The sequence below is a fragment of the Podarcis cretensis genome (genome assembly GCF_951804945.1).
Source record: "Podarcis cretensis genome assembly, chromosome: 16".
NCBI lineage: Eukaryota > Metazoa > Chordata > Lepidosauria > Squamata > Lacertidae > Podarcis > Podarcis cretensis.
The window spans coordinates 40,579,858-40,602,825 of NC_137186.1; the positions used below are offsets into that span (position 1 = coordinate 40,579,858).

The 22,968-nt window shown below is 46.3% G+C and overlaps 1 protein-coding gene and 1 long non-coding RNA gene across 7 annotated transcripts in view; one reads left to right on the top strand and one right to left on the bottom strand.

The window, feature by feature from the left end:
• Nucleotides 1-220: 220 nt before the first annotated feature.
• LOC307205180 lies at nt 221-6,545 on the bottom strand. Its single transcript, XR_013833941.1, has 2 exons — nt 6,133-6,545; nt 221-390 (listed from the first exon to the last, which is right to left on the bottom strand). It is a non-coding gene; the product is annotated as an uncharacterized lncRNA (long non-coding RNA).
• A 22-nt stretch (nt 6,546-6,567) lies between these two features.
• The window catches only part of ABCB9 (ATP binding cassette subfamily B member 9), a 32,949-nt gene continuing 16,548 nt past the window's right edge, over nt 6,568-22,968 (top strand). Inside the window, exons 1-5 of one of the 6 annotated variants that reach the window (XM_079957355.1) lie at nt 6,568-6,823; nt 7,789-7,933; nt 15,472-16,209; nt 17,989-18,103; nt 19,239-19,369. In XM_079957355.1, the coding sequence (XP_079813481.1) occupies nt 15,591-16,209; nt 17,989-18,103; nt 19,239-19,369 (865 nt within the window). In that variant the 5' untranslated portion in view covers nt 6,568-6,823; nt 7,789-7,933; nt 15,472-15,590. The other 5 variants (XM_079957360.1, XM_079957358.1, XM_079957359.1 and 2 more) reach the window with 5 other exon arrangements.

Genomic DNA, 22,968 nt, shown 5'->3' on the forward strand with positions numbered 1-22,968 from the left:
TGAAGAGGAAAACAAAAGGTCTCTCGTCTCTCACTTACAAAATGGAGGATGGTGTTTTTGATACTCATGAAGATCAGGCCCTGAAAAAGCTGAAGAAGAACCAATTTGTGTCATTTCAAATTGAGACTGTCTTACCTCCGGAACAGAGTATACCCAGCATGAAGAAAACTGGCTGAATGCTATTGTGTGACTTTAGTTTTTATAGATGTATATACTGATATGTCATGAAATATATGCTTTAATCAAGACTTGGAGTCCAGCAGTTTCTTGAAAATGGCCACTCTGATACCAAAAGACACAGTATCTTGAACCGAGCCATCCATGAGCATCTTCTGCACAGCACCTGCATATTCTTGAGTGTTGGAAATTTCACTTCAAATTCCACATCACCTACAAAAACACAGAATGGCCTTGGTCATGCCCCTAATCCCTCAGACCCAGTAGTTCCTTATGTACTAGATTCCTGATTGTCCCTGGGCAGGCACAGAAATTCAGAAAAATCCAACATCCTGTGAATTTTATTTTCTATTCAGCTTCTAGGTCTAAAGACTGTGAAGATGAACTTTAAAGTCTATCAGCAATCCTTGGTGAAATCTCAGAAACTAGAGGGGTGGGATTTATTGGGGACTATCCTTGAGTGCCCTGCTTGAGTGCCTCTGACCAGCAGCTGCTGGGGACCTCAAGGGACTGTTGCGCTCATGCACTGCTTGTGGCTTGCCTGCTTGAGAACAGAATGCAGGGCTAGAGGAGCCTTTAGTCTGATCCAAGAGGACTCTTTATGTACTTGATTTGGCACCAGTAAACTGAATCATGCAAATATATACACACTTAATTTGCATAACTTCAGTGTTACATGTTTGTTTGTTTGTTTGTCCTATGCTGACCTATACCCATAGATCTCAGGGTGGCTCACAATTTAAAATCACAATATAGAAAATGGAAAACACAAGAAAAACGAAAGCAAAGGCAACCCAGTAATTCCTCTTTACACAACACATTTTAAAAGGGCATCAGATGTCAAAGGGCTTGGCCCAGCTTTACTCCAGTGGGCTCACTCGCTGGATCATCCCCTTGTCGTGGTGAGTGGGCTTGCATGTTCCTATGACCCTTGTGAGCAAAGCCATCAGGAGTCTCGTACTCTCAAGGCGGTGAGGTCAAAGGGGAGGAGCTAGACAAAGAATGATCTAAGAAGTCATCAACAGCGGAACAGGCAGAAGATAACAAGTGGTATGTTACAACAGCTGTGAGGGTGGATGAAGTCTGCAGCAAATAAGAATCCATCGGAATAGAGCCTTACTGCAAAGACTGTGTGTTGGTCAGCATGCACTGATCTACACACATAAAATCATGCACAGGCATCTTCCAATAACCCATCCCAAACCCAAACAATTTTCATGGTGATTGACAAGTGGTAACGGGCAGTACTGTGAAATCTGGAAGCCCCTAGTCATGAACTGGCACATGGGCAGTGGATACAGATTCAGTCATTCTGACTCAAGGAATGAGGCAGTTCAGTAGTTCGGCAGCTGTATGCATGACTGAGCAGTCCTGTTTAGGATCCACACTCAGCTCACCCCAAATAGGGGGAGGGGCTAGAAAAGGTGCCCTAAACATAGTCTGCCTCCCTTTTTCCCTGACTGGACCCCAATGGGGTCACTGTTGGGGTTCAGAACTTACTGGGTTAATGTTTGTTCTGAGTGTGCCTCCCATTTTGACGTTTGAAAGGAGGGAGGAGCTCTACTTGTTGTTCTCTCTGTGTCTCTGAGAGAGGACGCCATGAATGCTAGCAGTCCAGGAGAATTTGGGAAATGCTGAGCTGTAAATATTTGCTGCAATAAAGAACTGATGAATTTGGACATACACAGTACTTGGTGTGTTTGGATCTGAAGCAGACTGCAACGGTTTTGATCCGCTGTGTTTTTACTCTGCAAGGCGAAACCGGAGAGGAGAAGGTCTGAGAGCAGCGTGGCTGGGAAGCGTGCCGGACCACATTATACTGGGGCTAATTGGGGCCATAAAGCAATTAGCTGGCCAGTGCAATTAAGATCTTATCAGATTTCTTCACAGGTTATGGAGGACCTAATTACCGCTAATAAAACTGTTGCTGTGAGTCTGCCGGTGAGCTTTGAAGTTTGAAGTCAGCTTGGCAATAGCTGGAAGACGCTATTGAAGCGGCAGAGGTCTGCGTTCTGTGTTTTGCCTGCTGCAGAGAGGCAAGAGTTGCTCAGAGCTGAGAGAGCAGCTGAGGAATTGGGTGCCGGAGAGCTGACTGGTGAAACGTGAGTACAGCAGCTGGGGCCCCGGGAAAGAGGAGAGAATGGCAGACAGCCAGGTCCTGGAGGACGTTCCGCTTGAGAAGCTCACTTTAAGAAGTTGGGCAACCTGGTCCAGAAGAGTAAGGGGTTGGTTTCTGGTTACTGGGCTTTGGGATGTAAGCCAGAGAGAACCACTTCCCCTGAATCCAGGTCCTGAAGGGACAGACGTTACAGGCTTTGAGGCTGCGTTGCCTGAAGATAGCCAGCAGAGAATGCAAAGAGAGCTTGCTATGCTAAAAGCATGCGTACATGCATCACTTTTGCCCAGTTTGGAGGGCGTAAAGTCAGCAAGGGCTGCCTGGGAGGTGCTGAGAAGTTTGTGTGAAACTTCAGCAGGAGGCCAGGGCCCTGGAGAAGTCATGCAAAGCCTGGAGATGGCTGAAGCCCCAGTCCCTGAGGTGCAAGTCGGGGGGGCTGAGAATTCCAAAGGCAAGTTTCAAAAGTTTTCCACTGTGAGTGCTGAAGTGAAACGCAGTTTCAGCGAGGGCAGGGCTGGCACAGAGTGCTCTTCCGGAAGAAGGGGGGCCAGGCCAGCTGAAAGGAGCCCTGGGCAGTATTTTTCCACTGAGGATTGTCGTCCTCAGTCAAAGGCTGGAAAGCGGCGGAGAGCTAGACGCTTCAAGGTCAGCCATCTGGGCAAAGTGAAGATAAGGCCTAAAGAGTCGCGTGGGAACGCAGAGGCCAGGCCGGTCTCCAAGGCAACGGAGGAGGCTACTTCTACGGAAGCTGCCGAGGTCCTGAGCAAGGGGGAGTTGGTTGCCAAGACAACCAGACAGAACTGCTGCAGAAGCCCAGAGAGAGGGGGCAGCGATACGTTTGTTGCCAGCATGGCTTTGTTTGAGAACAGCTCTGAGGGACACACTGATTTTCGCTTTCTAATCGACTCAGCAGCTAACTGCAACCTGATCCCAGAGACCCCTGCAGTCGAGATGTGGAATTGCAAGGCAATTCCGGCTGGGAAAACTGTTCAGTTTGCAAGTGGGGAAAAGAAAAATGTGAATAACATTGGAAATGTATTGTTTTCTGTTTTGCAGGAGCAGATGGAAGTTTGCATTGTGCCAGGAGTGCAACACTGTATTTTATCTGTGCCTTATTTGTTGAAAAAGGGGTTTAAGGTTTGCTTTGAACACGATGTTTGTACAATCTCCAAAGGAGGGAAGCAACTGGTCAGAGTTGCAAAGGGGCAGAATGATCTCTTCATTCTTAAAACGTCTCTGGAGGGTGAGGGGAAGGTTGAGAAAGCACAAGCCCTGCGTGCTACAGTTCCCACTCATGTTTCATGTTCTTGTGTGTGGCATAAGAAGACAGCTCATGCTTGTCTTGAAGAACTACAGGTGCTACCTGAGGTTTCCAAAGGCTGTAAAATTGAAGAATGTGCAAGAGTCTTAGATTGTCAGGCTTGCAGACAGGCAAAGGTAAGAGGGTGCAGTTACCCCAGGGTGGAGAGGGTAACCACAAAACCTTTTGATCTTGTACACATAGATCTGTTGGGTCCCATGAAGGAACCAAGTTTGGGAGGGGCCAGGTTTCTGCTGACGATGCAGGATGATTTTTCGCAGAACACCTGGACACATGGTCTCAAATCCAAGGAAGATGCAGCACAGCTGATTAGCCGTTGGATTGAGGAGGTGGAACTAAGGTTCTCCACCAGAGTCAGGGAAATTGCTAGTGACAGAGGTTCACAGTTTACTGGGTCTGCTTTGCAGAAGTTCTTTCACAAGAAAGGGATAAGTCACACAGTGACTTCTCCTCAACAGAGGGGGGTGGCAGAGCTCAGAAGTGAGGCTCTGGTTAAGGCTGCACAGGTGATGCTGTCAGATTCTGGGTTATCTCCAAAGTTTTGGATGGAGGCAGTTAAATATGTGAGCTTCACCTGGAATCGGTCCTACAATTCAGTGGTAGGAGACACACCGTTTTTCATGCTTCACGGGAGGAAGCCGCAGGTTCACTTCCTCCGTGAGTTCGGATCAACGGCCTCGCTGCCGGTGCCTGAAGCTTTGCGAAGGCCAGGTGAACCCAAGTTCCAGAAAATGATCTTCTGTGGGTATGAGCCAGCGGCTCGTGCATGGAGGTTTGCATATCCGTCAGGTGATCAGAGTAAGCTGCTGATCAGTAAACACGCTGAGTTCTGTAAGCAGGAGGAAAGGTCAAAGACTCCTGCCAGACGCGATATTCTTTCAGAATGTCTTTCTGATTCAGAGCAGGAAGGTTCTGATGAGGAGGAAGGAGAGCCAGGGGCTGAGTCTGCTGATGACGATCAGCTCACTGACCAAAGTCAGGAGCAGGATGGGGCGTCTCCGCAAGTTGTAAAAAGGGAGCCCAAGAGTGAGCCTAGTTCTCCTGTGAGGGTAATTCCAAGGGTTCGAAGACGTGTTAAGTCAGAGGGGGAATCCCAGGATGCAAAGGACACACCTGCTGACCACAGTGAGTCAGAGGAAGTGCCTGAGTTTGTGCCCAGGCGGTCCAGTCGCACAACGAAGGGAATTCCACCTGAAAGGTATCAGGCCACGGGTGCGTGGGTAAGTTTCGCACAGTGCGAATCTGAGAGTTGTGAGGATGTTCCACAGATGCCTGACAGGAACGCCAGGAGAGGGCGCAAGGCATTGGGGAAGGGATTGATCTCACAGAGGTCTGCAAAGGTACATCCACAGGTCTTGTCAGAATGCTCGACAAGAGGGGGTGTTGGGGTTCAGAACTTACTGGGTTAATGTTTGTTCTGAGTGTGCCTCCCATTCTGACGTTTGAAAGGAGGGAGGAGCTCTACTTGTTGTTCTCTCTGTGTCTCTGAGAGAGGACGCCATGAATGCTAGCAGTCCAGGAGAATTTGGGAAATGCTGAGCTGTAAATATTTGCTGCAATAAAGAACTGATGAATTTGGACATACACAGTACTTGGTGTGTTTGGATCTGAAGCAGACTGCAACGGTTTTGATCCGCTGTGTTTTTACTCTGCAAGGCGAAACCGGAGAGGAGAAGGTCTGAGAGCAGCGTGGCTGGGAAGCGTGCCGGACCACATTATACTGGGGCTAATTGGGGCCATAAAGCAATTAGCTGGCCAGTGCAATTAAGATCTTATCAGATTTCTTCACAGTCACCACCCAGTGGTCATAAAAGACAATAGAACTTTAGAACATGGAATATACAAACTGTTGCATAACACAGATAATGAGCATCCCAAATGCAGGACTGCCATCATTGCAAGAGAGTTGTGACGTTTTAACATTGATATTGCAGTGCTTCAAGAAAAGAGCAGAAGAGGGGCAACTGAAGGAAGAAAAAGGAGGCTACACATTCTTCTGGAATGTTCTTGGTCTACCTGAACAAGAACATTGAAGACATGGAGTAGGCTTTGCAATCGAAAACAATCTTGTGTCAGAAGTCCCTACCAGCACTAATGAGTGAATTTCAAATAAAACTTGCCCAAACCCAGCAGTCTACTATTCTAAGCACTTATGTACCAACACTGGATGTCGATGAAGACATTAAAGAAAAATGGTATTCTCAGCTGGATACCATCCTATCAGAGATGCCTAAGGAGGGTAAAATTATCCTCCTGAGTGATTCTAATGCAAGAATTCGGCAAGATTTCAATTTGTAGCCTGCTGTCTGCAACTATTGGGAAAGAAGGAATTGACAACAGCAACCAGAACAGAATCTTACCTTTTACTATATGTGCAGCTCACAATCTTGTTATTACCAACACACTTTCAACAAAAAAATACATTTAAAACATAATGGAGGCATCCTCGGTTGAACCACTGGCACGACTTAGACTATGTAATTGTCCGAGCAGAAGATCGCTGTGATGTGCTCCTTACCAGAGCTATGATGACGATGACTGCTGGACAGATCACCAATTAATACATTCCACAATGGCTATCAAGATTATACCTAGGAAGGAAACCAAGGCACAAAATGAACACTCAAGCCCTTCAAGATCCCATTAAGTGGGACTGCTTCTAAACGACTCTTAAGGACCATCTGCTTTCAGAGTTCCTTGATAACATTGAGGAACACTGGACCAACCTAAAAAAATTCTATTATTGCAGCCTGTGAACAAACTATTGGATACCAAACCAAGAAACACCAGGACTGGTTTGATGAGAATGACAGTGAGATTGAACACATTATTGACAAGAAAAAGGAAGGCCTTTCAGATCGGGAGGTTTTTAAGTAGATGGCCATCTGTCATGGATGCTTTAGCTGAGATTCCTGCATTGCCGGGAGTTGCACGAGAACTTTACAATTCTATGATTCTGTGAGATGGAGGCGACTGAAAACAGCTTCAGCATGGACTTAATGACCCTGGGAGATCCCTTCTATGAATCGACAAGATCACCAGCTGCAAAGGTGGGAGGAGGCGTGGCCTGATGATGCAGTCCCGGGAATGCCCCGCCCACTTCCGACCTTGTCCTGGAGAGTCTCGGAGCCGCCGCCGCCGCCGGCCGGTCCCGCTGCTTCGCCCGCCGCCTGCGCAGCCCGGATCCTGCGCGCTGCCTTGGTCTGCAGGTAAGAGCCGGTCCTTCCTTCCCCCCCCCCCGCGCCCCCCCGGGGAGCTTCGGGATGCGGCTCCTTTTCCTCCCGGTCCCGATCTCTCTCCCGATCCCAAAGCCCCGGGGTGCTCCAGCCCTGGAAAGCTGCTTTCCATTTCATTCCACCCTCCCCCCCCCCCGACGCAAGTGCAAGGCAGCGCTTAATCCGACGCTGCCTTTGCAACCAGATCCCGGCAACCGGCCTTTTCCTCCTCCGAGATTCGACTCCGAGCGAAGCCTGAGTAAGCAGAGCCGCAGCTGAGCCCTTCGAGCCGGGGGCCAAGAGGACAGCTGGCCCAGGACCAGGCAGGTCCGAGTTCAAGACATGCGGGAAGGTCTGGTGCTGCCTTGCTCCCAGTGATGGAGCAAGACCAGCCATGCCTACTCCGAGGAAAGCCCTATCTGAGGGTGTATTGCTTCCCTTCCCAAAATGTGGCAAGTCAGCAGCCCAGCTGTGTTCACTTGCCCTGAAGGCAGCGCCACAGAATATTCCATGGCCCCTTACTCTGGCTGGCAGCAACCGACCCAGGCCGAAAAGGGCTTCTCCCAATGATTGGTACCCGAGACCCTTAAACAAAATTAACTCACAGACGTCAGGGATTGAACCTGCCACGTATAGCAGACAGTCTCCTGTTATGCCATGGCACCTTCCCTTAAATTGCCATTTATATCTGCTTAAATTGAAGCTCCGTGGACATAGTTGTTGTCTCTTGACCTCCCCTGCCTTGCATGTTTATTGTGAGGATGAAGACGGGGATACTTTCTTACAGACTACAGTAAGCCCACAATTTAGGCGCATTTGACTCATGCACATCCAGCTTTACATGCATGGCAATTTTTTATTTTTTATTAAAGAGGGTGGGGATGTGGGGAAAATGACTTTGGCAATTCCACCTGCCATTGAACCTGGTGGGTTTTGACTATATGTGATTTTGGCTGCAGGTGCAATCCCTGGAACGTAAGTTGCGGACTGTATGTTAGAGGTGAACATTTTGCTGTGTGCAAAGCTGGGGGGAAAACACCATTGATTTAGAGTCCAAAACTGGAACTTCCGGACGCGTTCAGAGTGATTTCACCTTTGCTGCTGGTAAGTCACAGCTGCCCCCAGACATTTGGGAATAGGAAGGGAGCCCCTGATGCCAAAGTCCCTTTCATTTGCAAAATGACTGAGCATTTGCAAGAAGACGCAAGCAAAATGAACTCTGGGGTCCCAGGTTTTAATAATCCTCCAGGGCAACCTACTTCACTGTTGATCAGCTTCTGCCCTGAGTCTAAATCCCTTTTCTATGTTTTGAATCCATTGGTTGCTGGTCTTGCCCTCTGCAGCACCAGAAGCCAAAGTTGCTCCATCATCTATGGGACATCTGTGTGACTGAAGATGACCTCAAGTACCCAGCCCCTTTCAGCCTTTTCTCTGCAAGTCATTCTCCACCTTTCTCCTCTAGAAAAGTGTTTTTCTTTTTCCACGGAGATGCTTGCTCTGGCTGAGTTTCTCTCACCCTCCCCTTACGTTTTGAATCTGTTGCAAAGTGCTTTGGCACCTTGGCTGCCAGGGTGCTGCATAAAGACCACAGGAAACTGCCTTATTAGCAACTCAGGGCAGATTAATTTCCCATCTCCGCCATTTGACTGTCAGCTCCAATGACTCCCTCCCGGCACAGAGAGGGGTCTTCCACAATACCTGCTATTGGATCCTTTTATCAGGAGAAGCCAGGGATCGATCCTGGGAGTTTCTGTGTGAAATGCAAGGTGTTTTACTGAGCTAAGGAGGTCCATCCCCCTAGCAGACTGTGGATAACACAGATTTATTTTCCAAACTGAGCAATGCTACAATAAAAATCAGACAACATTTAATTGCCTGTTAGGAGTATATTAAAAGGAGAACAGCTCTAGCAGATGAGTGTTAAATGGAGCTGGTAGATTTATTGGGCTTCTTTAGGCTTTTCTGCAGGAAGATCGTATTTGAATCTTTTTCCCCTGTAGATTTATCTTAAGTGGAATGACTTGGCAGATTCCTCTGGATATTTAGCTGAGTTGGTCAGTGTTTACTATGCTGTTAACAAGCCTAATTGTTTTGACCAGAAGTTTGGCAAAAACATATTCTAGATCTAGTGAGCCTTTCCACCATAATTTGATGACAAACACCCCCCCCCAAAAAAATATGTGTTTGTGTGTGTATAATCAAAGATTTTGGACTTTAAAACGGCTAAACTGTTTCCTGGTTTTGAAGCTGCAGTGATGGTAAAACATTGAGCAGATTAATAGTTGTCTGTTATGTAGATGTTAACAGCAAAGCACCTCTGCTTTGAGTTGGGGGGGGGTGGCACCATACTCATTTTTTTGTGTTTGAATAACTAGGATTTTATTCTTTTTTAGAAATCGGTGTAATTTTGATTCTAGCATATGTACCAAGCCCAACTATGAGAGACCAGATTCGGTCCTGGATAATAGATGGCAATAAGGTATCTCTGAGCATGTGCAGGGTTCTGCTCTTTACCACTAAGTAGCTCATCCTGCCTTCAGACATTTAGGATAAGATGCTGTCAAAGTGGTTATGGTAGGCTTCAAATTCTGAATAATAGAATTTGCAAAACTGTAAACGTTTTGTGGATTGCACTATTTTTGTAAAATGATGCGTTTCAATAAGCCTTGTTCTTCGGTGTAAAAAAGACTAAGGCCAGCAATAATAATAATAATAATAATAATAATAATAATAGATGCCCAAAATATGTGCCGTGTCATAAATAGCAGTACTCAGAGTTGACACTGCTGTGTGCATATGTGAGTGTGTTTTAGAATTCATTTTTCCCCTTTGAAGCATTCCCCCATTCTCCAGTCCTTGTATTTGACTAAAGAAGTTAAAATATATTGATGAGGATTCTTGATTCTACAACCTGAGCAAAAAAAAAAGGCAACATGAAACCTCAAATATGCTGCCTAAAGGGCACCTGATCTGTTATGCTGAGAGAGACAAAGCTCAAGGATGTGATGTTCATAGGTTTTCTCCATTGCAGCTAAAATAAAAACGAATGTTTTTTGCAGGGGTGGAAGAGAGAAAGGGGCCCAGACATTCAGGAAACTTAATTGAGAGTCAAGAGATGACTAATGGTCAGAGCAGCCTTCCCCAGCCTGGTACTCTCTCCAGGTGTTTTGCACTACAACCCTTATCAGTCTGAGCCAATGCAGCTAATCAGGGATGGTGGGAGACGTGGGCCAAAACATCTGGAGGGCACCAGCCAGGCAGGGGAAGGCTGAGTTATAGTGCCAGGCTAATTCAGTCACAGAGCTCACTAGGTAACTCTGAACTGATTGTTGTTGTTGTTGTTGTTGTTATTATTATTATTATTATTATTATTATTATTATTATTATTTTATTTATACCCCATCCATCTTGCTGGGCTTCCCCAGCCACTCTGGGCGGCTTCACTTCTTTCAGTCTAATCTCACAGGGGGGTTGTGAGGATAAAATTGGAAGGAGAGGACCTTTGAATTCTGTGAAGGTAGGGTCAGATGCATGTGTAATGAAAATATAACCCCTGCACACAATTATACCTAAAGTCCATTTAAAAAGTTGGGCTGTTCCCCAAGTAATGACCCAAGCTTTCTCAGTCAGTTATGTGTGTGCTAGGACTGTGTACAGACACCCACTCCAATCTGCCCTCTGGTGGATGTGGTCCCTGGGTCAGGCCAAATTGCCCTGTGCTGTCCTGGGGGCCACCCACCCCATATCTGTTCCCAGGGTGGGGGCAGGTCATGCGGCCAACATCACACGGGATGGGATCCTTCTGCTTACTAGCTGGTAAGCAAGAAGAGTCCAATGCAGAAAAGCTGCTTGCAAAGCAGCCCCTGCACCCCACAGGACTGATCTCTCTGCTCAAAAGCTGTTACATGGAGACATTAGTCCTGGGGGGTGTCAGGCAGAAGGGGAACCACGGCGCTGGGCCTACCTTCTCCCTGGAAGATGCAGTGACCGGTCAGGTAGGTCTCGGCCTTTCTGCGTGATTTTTACACACTGCCTCTCTGTCCTGCCTGATGCCCTGGCTGCCACAAGTTGCTCTGGCTCATCCAACCAGTGATCTGTGTCTGTGCCTGCTCGAATTGCCTGAGACCTTCCAAACAGGCCCTATTCGACTCAGACCTTGGTCAGATCTGGTCCACAGCCCTAGTGTGTGCTAGTCAATCAATTGCTTAAATTTGCATATGGGTGAAAACAACCGGTCTGAAGTGAGAATCTTGCTCCTCCCTGCTCCGTTTTTGGATGATCTGTGCAGGTGGCATCTTAGAAGAGGCATCTGTTCCAAAGTGTGGGAGAAAAGAGGAAAGATCTTCTATGTGCAGCTTTTAAACTGCTTACACTGTATTAATAAGAGTTTTTTTAACTAGTTAAACATTGCAGCCCTATAGATAAGGAGTTGGTCAACTAGAAAACGCTACAGTTTCATCTCTAATGTGAAGCTGGAAGGAGAGTGATTTGTGCATTTGGATCATTCTCTTTTCATGTGGGACAGCAACAGGCAGCAATCTCTCGCCTGGCTGCACCCTAGAACATTTTTTAATGTATTGAATTCCTTTGTAATTCACCTTTTCTCCAAGAAGCCTGGGTTGTGCGTGTCTAGAGCAGTGGTTCTCAAAGAGTGTGGTGCGTCACACTGGTGTGGCAGGAGAGGGTGGCAAGTGTGGTGGGAATATCAAATAAACAATCAAATAAACATTTAAACATCACAATATAGCATAGCATAGTATTTTAAAAAAAATTAAGCAGAATATGGATAGATATCTTTTCAAAATGAGAGCAAAAGCATCAGGTGATGCTGAGGAAAATCCTAGTTGTGATCCATAATCGCTCTCTGCATATGTGCCCAGAAACAGAGTGCTGGAGAATAACATTGGCTATTCTTCTAGAGTTCTCAATGACATATTGTTGTGAACTAGGGTTTCCAACTCTGACAAATATGAAAGAACAGAAAAGAGAGAGACTTCTTGGTGTTGATGATGGGATGAGAGTTTCTTTGTCTCAAATTAGACCATATATATATACAGTATGAGAGAGCTTACATGGCAAAAGCAAGTTCACACCTTTCATTATGTTTGTATACATAAGGTAAGAGGCTTGTTTATAATTGTATTTTGGGAATGATTCATGTTCTAACATAGCTACATTGTTCTATACTTTCTAAATACCCCATGATCATATTATAAAGTTGATGTGTTCCACGTTATAAATCGAGCGCTTTTTGTTTTCCAAAGTATTTCTTATCAATAAAAAAATTGGTGCGGCGTGAGCTAATAGGTTGGGCTAACCCCTAACCCAGAAATGGGGAGCCTATAGCCTTCCAGATGTTGTTGAGCAGCAACTTCCATCACACTGGCTGGGACCGATGGGAGTTGGATCTAACAACATTCAGAGGGCCACCCTTGTTATGACCACTACAGCGGCATATCCCAGAATCCAGTGTGATGACACATATGGAGAGATTCTTCAGCATGCTGGTCTTAAGTAGGAAGGAGTCCTTGAAGGTAGGATGCTTGAGAGGGAAAGAATATTGCATTCATGTGTGCATTTTACCAGCAGGGGACACTGTTACATGCAGAAAATCCTCTGCCCGCCTCCCTTTAGCACATCTGTGCTAAAACATTGTGATATAGGTGGGAGGAGGGTGTGTAGTGGCTGTTGTCACTGCCTTTGGAGACAAAAATGTCTAATCCAAAGGAGCTTAAAGAGGGGTTTTTTTGGGGGGGGGGAGTAGCATGTTTTTTGCAGCCTTTAAAAAGGATCTTTAGCCCACGTCATCAAATGCAGCAAACACCATGTGTATTATTGTTAGTATTATTGCTAGCCTCTTGGGCTTGCCGATCAGAAGGTCAGCAGTTTGAATTCGTTCAACGGGGTGAGCTCCTGCTACTCTGTCTCAGCTTCTGACAACCTAGCAGTTCGAAAGCACACTAGTTCAAGTAGATAAATAGGTACCGCTGTGGCAGGAAGGTAAATGGTGTTTCTGTGCGCTCTGGCTTCCATCACTGTGTTCCGTTGTGCCAGAAGTGGTTTAGTCCTGCTGGCCACATGACCTGGAAAGCTGTCTGTGGAAAAATGCCGGCTCCCTCGGCCTGAAAGCGAGATGAGTGCCACACCCCATAGTCAGGTTTGACTGGACTTAACCATCCAGGGGTCCTTTACCTTTACCTTACCTATTGTTGTATACATGTATGTGGGTTTAGAGGAGGAGGGAGTGTAAAACAGGGAGACTCAGTGAGCATGAATGAAAGAGAGAGGTGCAGTCTGACATTTCTGCTCCTATGATGCAGACTATACCTCTTTGTGGTCTTTTGGCCCCCTCCATACATAAAATCACATAATCCTTACAAACACATAACCAATGACTAAAGAACAGCCGCTAATACTGCTGAAGAATATACGTCTTATCCAGCTGCCTAAAACTATAAAGGGATGGGGCCAGGGGGATTCCACAGAAAAGGACCTTTTCTGCCCTCCCCCACCATATACTTTGTATACTTCTAAATACTTTGTTAAAACCACTTAGAAGCCTATTTGGGCATTCAGCAGCATGCAAATAAATATATAACTTAAATGCCTCTACCAGCTGAGGCGAACCTTTCATTAATCTGACAGAAGCATCCCGCTGTTTGTCCGCAAAAGCCCCTGCTGCCATTTCAAAAATGGCCTTTGCTGCAGCAGATTAGCACAGCTGCTCCCCCAGGAGTTATTTCAGCTGCCCACCGCCTCTCTCTCTTCTGTGCTCCTTCCTTCCATGCTGGAGTTTGGTTTCTAGTCTCTCTTATATTAGTGATGAGGAGCCTGTGGCCTTCCAGCAGGGCCAATGGGCATTGTGAGTCCCAACAAGATCTGGAGGACCACAGGTTCCCCATCGCTGTTGTATCAATGGGGACCCCAGTTTCAGGACAGGTGTTGCCACATTTTCCAGCAGAATGGCTCCCCATTTTGTTTAGTTTTAAAAACTGCTCAGGAAGGAACCAACCCTCTTCCCCTGTTCTATCTCCATGGCAACAGTCAGGAGGCCTGTAAGGGGAAAAGGTCTGTTATCCTGAGTTCTCTTCTCTTCAGTGTTTAAAAGCTTTAGGGTTTCTTGTGAGTAGATGGTAATGGCAGGACTTGGTTGCCAGGTGGCATTTAAGCACATTTTGGCATTAAAAGTCTACCCAACTAGCACCCCCGAAAGATGAGGGGAGCATCAGGTAACCTGAGTGAAGTGTTGTTTGTTTGTTTGTTTGTTTGTTTCTGTTTATAAAAATGAAAATGTTGACACCTAGCATTGATAAGAGAAGTTATTCACACCTGGTCTTTTACTGGCAGGTGGGGGGCAATGGCAAGGCCAGTGAGGGATGGTTCCCTGTTGATTTTTTGCGAAAGGTAGGAGCCCCTTGTCCAAATCTCACCTGGCCAGAGTTGCTGCTTGCTTCTCTTCCACCGCTGGGGAAACGGCACCTGTGCCAGCCAAACTTAACAGAGCAGGATATTTTAGTGGGGTGGTGATGGTTGGGATATTGAGTTATGCGGAGTCTGCAGTCCTTTTGAAAAAATGCTTATATGACTTTAAAAACCCTAACTACCCCAGAGAGGAACTGTACAATTCCACATGTGCTAATACACAAGTTATTGTGGACTGGAATGCTTTATCTGCTACAGAAATAATTGTTATTGGCAAAAAAGGGGGAATAGTGCTATTTATTATCTTTAACCCTTTTTTAAAAATCTGTCCTCCTTCACTTATTAACACAGCCTGCTAACCATGAATTTATGCATCCCTGAAGGATTGTGAGGCAGCTGTGCTTGGACAGGATAGTGAATCATGGGGAATGGGGCACAGAGGGTGTTATTTTTGTGATTTGACAACATTTAGCTTGGTAAGTCTCTGTTTGATGAAGAAGCACAAAAACTACTTTAGGAAAACCAACAAATTTTTATTTTACCTTTGAAAATGTCAGCTAATGCTAAATAATAATAATATATAATATTAATATATAATATAACTGGAAGTACTTGGCAACCATTTAAAATGATTTTTATGTAATTTTACACATTCACTTACCAAGCAAAACTAAATTATATTAATTTAACCAAAATATATTTCAAATTCCCAAGTCACGTAACAACTTTTTAGAAGCCCTCATTTTTGGAATTTGAAAGTTGAAAAATTCAATATATCTTACTGTGACAGAACCTCTGCACGCAGCCTGAACCCAAAGCACAACCTCCACTTCAGAGGATTGCAGATATTGGTTTTCTGAGCCCCCCTTTTCTGGGAAGCCATTTCACTCTACCAGTAACTTGTGGAAAATGTGGATCTCTGTTTCATCTGCTGTGTGTGTTGTGGGAAGAAACACAAAGCTCTTTTTCAGCCATGGAGTGGAATCCAAAGCATGTTTACTCAGATACAACTCCTGTTGAGTCAATAAACTCACAGTGCAGTCCTAACCATGTCTCCTCTGAAATAAGGCCTATTGAATTCAAATAGGTTGTAAACATTTCCTAATCCGCCACATTGCCATAAAGCAGTATTTTTCTACAGTGGCTGGAGAGGGTGATACAGCCTGAAGTTCCCCTGTGCCACATTCCATTATACCAGCATGTTGTTTTCTCTCTTCCAGAAAGGGCTGATCAAACATGTTTGCTTTGACCCTCGACTAGGAGGCTTTCTGCTCCTCCTTCCCCTTCCGGGTCTCCAGCTGTTTCTCTGCCTCTGCCTCTCGCCAGGACCATCCAAATTATGCATGCCTGGAAAGCCGTGGTCGGCACTCTGGCCTTCACAGGCCTGGATGTGACAGTGACCACCTTGCTGTACAAACACAGCCGCAGTGGTGGCAGCTTCCTTCAGGATCTGAAGCACTTCAACATATTCGACTCCATGCTGGACATCTGGGGGGCCTGCCTGTACCGGAGTTGTGTGCTTTTGGGTGCTGCCATTGGGGTTGCGAGAAACACTAACTATGGTCCCAAGCGCTTGAAAGGATCCCGGATCTTTATCACACTTGTCTGCCTTGCGGTGGGGATTTATGCCCTGGTCAAGCTGCTGCTCTACTCGGAGGTGAGGAAGACCATCAAAGACCCCTGGTTTTGGGGTTTGTTTGCCTGGACATACGTGTCCCTGGCGGCCACCTTCTCCTTGTGGCAGCTGCTTTCTTCGGTGAGACCTGCCAGGGAGACTCTGGGAGTAAATTCCGAATCTAGGACTGAAGCAGAAGAAATTGGGGATCCAAGTTTGCCTGATGCCCAGGAAAAGAAAGAGGAGGCGTCAGCAGCCACCATTTGTAAGCTGTTGTCTTACACCAAACCAGATGTTCACTTCCTTGTAGTGGCCTTTTTCTTCCTCTTAGTTGCTGCTTTAGGTGAGTACATCCATTGGTGAGACTATAGGAAGCTGCCTTATACTGAATTGGACCATTGGACCATCTACTTCATTGTTGTCTACATCAGGGGCTCATTCAGTCTTCAACTTGTCCTGCCATTTTCTCCTCAGGAAACCCAATCATTACTGCTGAATTCTAGCAAATGCCAATCAGGTTTTCCATGGATTGATGTTTACTCCGATACAACCTGTTTGCTAAAGAGTGGGTTTTCCCAGAAAAAGTGGCAGGGCAAACAGAAGACTGCTTGGGCCCTTGTCTAGCAAGCGCAGGACAAGTGGAAAACCTCTCAGTGCCTTGCTTTCTAGGCATGGGACGAGCAGAAGTGTGGATGAGCCCCAGGTGTGGGGAGCCTGAGGGCAGCATTCCCTCAGGGTCAGACTTACAAAGGCAGCGGAGAGACTGCTAACTTTGTATAGTTGGCTATAGTTCAGCCACACAAAAGTGAGAGCTTTTGGTGCATACATTTCTCCAGTCCAGCAAGCGAGAGGCACTTTTGCAGTTCAAGGATAAATCCCGGCCAGGGAAAACAACCAGAGGAGGGAGTGTGGCCTGGGAGGAGTCCAAGGGCCAAACAAAGAGGTCTGGACTGGCAGAGGTTCTCCAGTATTACTGACAGGGGACACGGCCATCCCTGCCTAGAGGTGCCGGGATGGAACCAGAGACCACCTGCATGGCAAGTGGTTTCTCCATCACTGAGTTGTGGCCCTTCCCCTAATAATGCTTTCCAGTTGTATATACACTGCAGGCAGGTGGTTTGTTACTGTGTTTATATCCCTCTCCTCCAACGAGCTCAAGAGCCCATGCATAGCTGTTCCCGTTTTTATCCTCCCAAGCCACACTGTGATGATAAGGTTGAGCTGAGAGACTGTGGCAGGCCCATGGTCACCCAGTGAGTTGAGGTATGGACGCTTCTCTCCCAGGTCCTCTGTCCAATGCTCTTGGCCACAACATTACCCTGACAGATGCAAGTAAATTTCAGGGGTGTGGCAGCTCAGACCTTAGGGCTTTGCCCATCCTATGTCCCTCTTGCAGGCCACATCCCTCACTGGCCTCATTATTGCATCCTCCTCAAGTGTTACTTTGTGGCTAGAAGGCACCCTTGAACCACAATAATGCAATTTGCTTGCCTGGACAATGGTTTGTGTACACGTAAATCTCTCCTTTTTGTACAGTTGAAATTTTATATTTATATTCAAAGTTTAATCATTATGTGTATACTGTTTAATTGTAAGCAACAGCCCTAAGCTGTTTACAAAGAGCATAAAATATACCTTAAAATAATCAGTAAAAATCAAAGGGTGGGATTCAACTGAAGCCTGTTAGCGGAAGCACTGCTTCCACCTCTTCTCCCCCAGCACACTCTCTGTGGCCCCAAATTTGACTTTGGGGGGTTGGGAGGACCCCAAAAACAGCATGCAGGGGGTGGGTTGCTCCGTCTTGCAGAGTGAAATGCTTGCCCTGACGGAATCACCTTAGCATAACACTGAATTCTTCCCCAAATTTAAACATTTTAAAAAAATATTGGCCTGCTATACAGAGGTAAGATTCACATGTACCGCCCTTCCCACTTTTACCTTTGGTCGGACGCATCACGAGTATGCAGGCCCCGTTGCCCCTTGGGCCCCCGCTGCCCTTCCTTTTCAGGGCTTGGGAAGACAGCAAGGGGCCAAATGTGTTTGAAGGTAACAACAGGGATTCTTGTCTTTACATCCTTATTGGGTTTTTGCCTTTAATCTGCCTTGTCATCCCCTCCAACAGGAGAGACATTCCTTCCATACTACACAGGTCGGGCCATTGATGGAATAGTAATCCAGAAGAGTATGGAGCAGTTCTCCACAGCGGTGGTCATCATGGCCCTTCTGGCCATAGGAAGGTAGCCTTACTTGAGTAGTTGGACCAAACTGGAATAACTGACCCACAGGCGGGCTGGAAAATCTTGTCATGTTGCATAATGTGACGTGGTGGAGTTATCTTCCATATAGTTGGGGCCTGAGTATAGGAATCCATTCCCTGCTTCTTCTTTTAACTTGCAGAGAGGATCCTATTCAATTTAGTCCCAGAATTCTTCTTCTTAGAAAGGAAATTCCTTTCTTAGCTGTGGAGCAGGGGTAGCCATTGTGGTGCCCTGCAGATGTTGTTGGGCTGCAGCGTCCACCAACCCCAGTGGCAATGGCCAGTGGCCAGGGATGATGGGGGAAGTGACCCAATGGCATGTTGAGAGCATCACATTGACTTCCTTTGGTGTAGAGACTGAGGCACCCTGGGAAGATGTTCACATAAGCCAACAGCTCAGGAGGCACTGATTTGCGTACTTTTAAAAATAAGGGTCCATATTCTACTTCCCTTTTCATTTTAACTCCTCTCACACACTCTGGATAGGAATCACATGTTGCATGCATGTCTCTCAATGACTTTTTTTACTGCCCATGGCAGCCATTTTGTGATCGCACCCACAAAACTTTTATCAATATACGAGTACCGGCACTTCATTTTTTAAAAAACTAAAATAACTCTACTGCACTGACCAGACTGGCTGGGGCTGAAGTTGCTTCACAACTTGAAAACACCTTTCACACTCCCAAGCAGGGAAAGCTCTCATAAAGAAACATCCACCACCTCTTGACCAAAATTTCATAGGGATTCCAGAAGGCTGAGGAAGCGGCTTCTAGGCCAGATCTAGACTGCTGGCTTACTCCAGATATTGAGCAAGTGCAGTGAAATGTGAAACTCGTGGGGTGGTGGTCAGAGCCTCTGAAGCACTTGGTCTCCTGTGTCCCATGACAATGGTGGCCAATGTGCTGCTCTCCAGATGTCGCTGGACCACGGCTGCCATCAGTCCCAGGTCAGGGCTGATGGGAGTTGGAGCCAGCAACATCTGGAGGGCACCACATTGCCTGGGCCTGTCCCCAGGTTCTGCCTTGGCTTCTTCCTCTTGCATGGTAGGACTGGGCTGAGGGGTCGGTGTGTCGGTGTCTGTCTGTCCTATAACGTCTCTTATCTGCAATCAGTTCATTTGCCGCAGGTATCCGGGGCGGAGTCTTCACCCTCGTGTTCGCTAGGCTGAACATTCGGCTACGCAACAGCCTGTTCCGGTCGCTGGTCTCACAGGAAATGAGTTTCTTTGATGAAAACCTTACTGGTGGGTTTCTTTTATCTGTGCTGTGAGATCTTTTCATGTCAGGAAATGGAGACACATAGAATTACACAAGAGGGAATATCTCCAGTATAACTATTGGGGTGGGGAAAGCTTTAAATTGGGGGTCTGAAGGATGACCTCCCCCTGTATCAGCTGTGATGGAGATGGGTTGAGGATTAAATCTGTAAATTTAAATTTAAACCTCCTGTCGCATGTATATGGGAGAAATATGAGAGTAAACAGGCTATGAAAACCACTTATGCACTTTTGCAGCTTATTGGAAGCTAGGAATTAGGCAATTACACATTTTATCCCTGTTTATTTGCGGTCTGCTGACTTCTCCTCTCCTTGTCCTCGTCCTCATTGCTGAGAATGAAAACACATATTTTAGTAAAAACAAAAAGGTTTACTTGTATTTCCTGCTTGCATTGAAATGTATCACAGTAGTATGCAGGTAAAAACACTTCTTAGTTACAAAATACAAAATTACTTTTCTAAATGGAGTCTGGGTTCTGAGCAGAGCCAAGGCATGTATGTCTGCTCATATTGCTGGCTTGAGAGAAAGAAATATCTCCTTTGTTAGAAATTCCCACAAAAACATTAAGGAAGTGATCTCATGCAGACTTTTCTATATTGATTCAAGAACTCTATGGCTGTCAGCCCCTCATGTACCTGTCTGGTAATCATGCATTTGTGTGTTTTTTACTGGTAATCCCACAAGTTTATGGGCATTATGCTCAGATGATCAAGCCTCCACTCCACATGGCCTCACTGAAGAGATTTTGACTGTGATAGCTGTGACTTAAGGGGAAGCGGGGCCTTTGTTTTGGAGTGACCAGATACAAATGCCTTCTCACTCTGAACCTCTTTTAAGGCAGCAGCCCAATCCAGCGTGGCCAATGGTTAGGGATTATGGGAAATGTAGTTCAGCAACACCTGGAGGGCCACAGGCTCCACATCCTCCTCCTTTTACTTAAGCAGGCACTGGTTGAATTAAATAGGCTTTGGCATCTTTTAAAAATCATTCTTTTCTCTTTTGTACTACAATTGTTTTTAAGTATTCCCCCACACACACACTTTGAACACCAGAAAAACAAATTATAAGTGTTTTGTATAATCCACAAGGAAACAGCAATATTGATTGCTTTTCAGTGCCACTTAATTGTGTCCAGGACAGACATTTAGTACTTGCAGCGACTCATTATTCCCATTTTACAGCCATCATTTTATTTGTACGCCCCCTTTCCATAGTTCAAACCATGCTCAGACTTACAACATGAAGAAAATGACGTATTTACAAACATCAATTGTACCGGTAGTCATAATAAATAAATTAAACATCAAAAAGCACACAACCAAACTGAACAATTTCCACAGGAATCATCATAATAAGATGTAAAAGAAAGATACAAAAAATAATATTAGTAACAGCAACAAGACCTCCTAAACAATACTCCCAGCCCAAGAGTCTGTTTGGTGGCTCTGAGAATAGCAGCTACTTCCTGTCGATGTGAGTTCCACAGATCTATACAATAGCAGTGCAAACTTTTTGCTTCTCATCCTTGCAGAAAGGTGCTTTTATGGGGTGAACTGTGGCTTAAGGAAGCTTCCCAGGCTGTTGAATAGAATTATAGAGTTGGAGGAGACCCTGAGGGTCATCTAGTCCAGCAACCTGCAGTGCAGGAATCCTGCCCACAGCAGTCCCTAGGTGGGCTCAAACCACCAACCTTCTGGTTAACACACTGACTCATTGCATCACTGTTTCTCAGTCAACCCCCTAGAGGAGGAACCTTAGCCCCAGGGCCAAATCCAGCCCTCCAAGCCTCTACTCCCCTCCCAGACCCTGCTTTGTAATCTGAGTGTTTTTGCCTGGCTGGGATCTAACATTGAACTCTGAAAATGCTTCTTGCTTGCCTGCATGAAATTGATGTGTGCATGCGTAAAAGCTAGCCTGCCATGAAGGTAAAGTTTACATTCAGGAAAAAAGTTCCTTTTTCAGAGCTCCAGGAACAAGGAAAAAGGAAAAAGGGAGGGTATCTATTTTTATGTACACATGTATTCTTAGCTCTCCTACTCCTACAGCCTAACAGTGGCACTAAAGAGAGCAGCTGGCCTCACTCGAAAAGTTAAGAAGGTGCAAGTCACCACGGGACTGAGGCTGATAGGAATGTGCTCAAAGACCCATGGCCCAAGTGCTCAAGAATTTGAAATGCGTATTACAGTCATACCTCGGGTTGAATGTGCTTCAGGTTGAGCGTTTCGGGTTGCGCTCCGCGGCAACCCGGAAGTAACGGAGCACATTACTTCTGGGTTTCGCCACTCGCACATGCGCAGATGCTCAAATGACGTCACACGCATGCGCGGAAGCAGCAAAACGTGACCCGCAGACGCGCTTTCGCGTCTTACATTCCATTTAGGATGCGAACAGGGCTCCGGAACGGGTCCCGTTCGCATCCCGGGGTACCAAGAACCATAAGTCCCCTCACTGCCTTGAGAAGCTCATGATCTAAATCAAGGTGGTCCAACACGGGGCCTGACCCTGAGGCCTTTTCAGAAGTCCTTGGCAACATTTGATGCCCACCCCCGGCCCTTGCACTTCCTTTCCAAAACCAGATAAGGAAGCCCTGGGCTTTGGGAAGGAGGCGTGAGGGCTGTGACAGGTCCTAGAGTTCTCTTTCCTCCTTCCCAAAGCCTAGTTAGCTTTTTCCCAGCTTTGAGGAGAGCTCCCAGACCCTGCCAAAGCCCTGTGGCTCCTTTCACAAGCCTGCACCTTGCTTAGCCAGCTGGGGAAGGCAATGTGAGGGCTGGCAGGGGTGTCCCCCCTCCCAGCGCACATACAAGGCCCACGGATTCCAAGTCGAGGCACTCTTGGTATGAGAAGTTGGACCGCCCTGAACTAAGTGATGACGGTGTGAGAGAACAATGAAGAGCAGGAAGGAGTGGGATGTGCATTGCTAATGGCCCTGGCATGTGGAAATGCAGGTACACATGGCTAGGTTCCATTCTGGCTGTGGGTGAGGCCCAAGGGCTTCACGGCAGAGCTGAGCTTCAAGTAGGATTTGATGGATGAAGGAAACATGACGCCACATGTAGGGATTGGGGATAAGGCAGGTGGTAGCAAGCCGGGTGAGCAGAGCCACTTAAGGAAGCCTGGAGAGCCCACTATGTATTTTTCCTGCTGCGGGCATCATGCTCTGCCATATCCAGGGCTTTTTTTCTGGGGGTGCACATACCCCTAAATATTTTGTGAATCTTTGTACTTTTGCCCCTTTACTATATTTATTTTTCCTGATTTGAACTATAAAATGGTGATTTTATTGAGTCACAATAAGACTACCCCTAAACATTTTTAAGAAAAAAAAACCACTGGCCATATCAATGATCCAGCCAACTGCAACTCACAGCATTATAGCAGTCTGTAGAGGTACTCCAGTTGTGGTGGAGCACTTCCTTTGCATGCAAAAGGCTGCAGGTGGAATCCCCAGCAACCCCAGGTTAAGGCTGGAAAGGCTCCCTGTCTGAAACCCTGGAGAGCCACTGCCAGTCTGTGTTGGCAATATAGAGCTAAACGAACTGATGATCCTGCTTAGTATAAGAGCTTC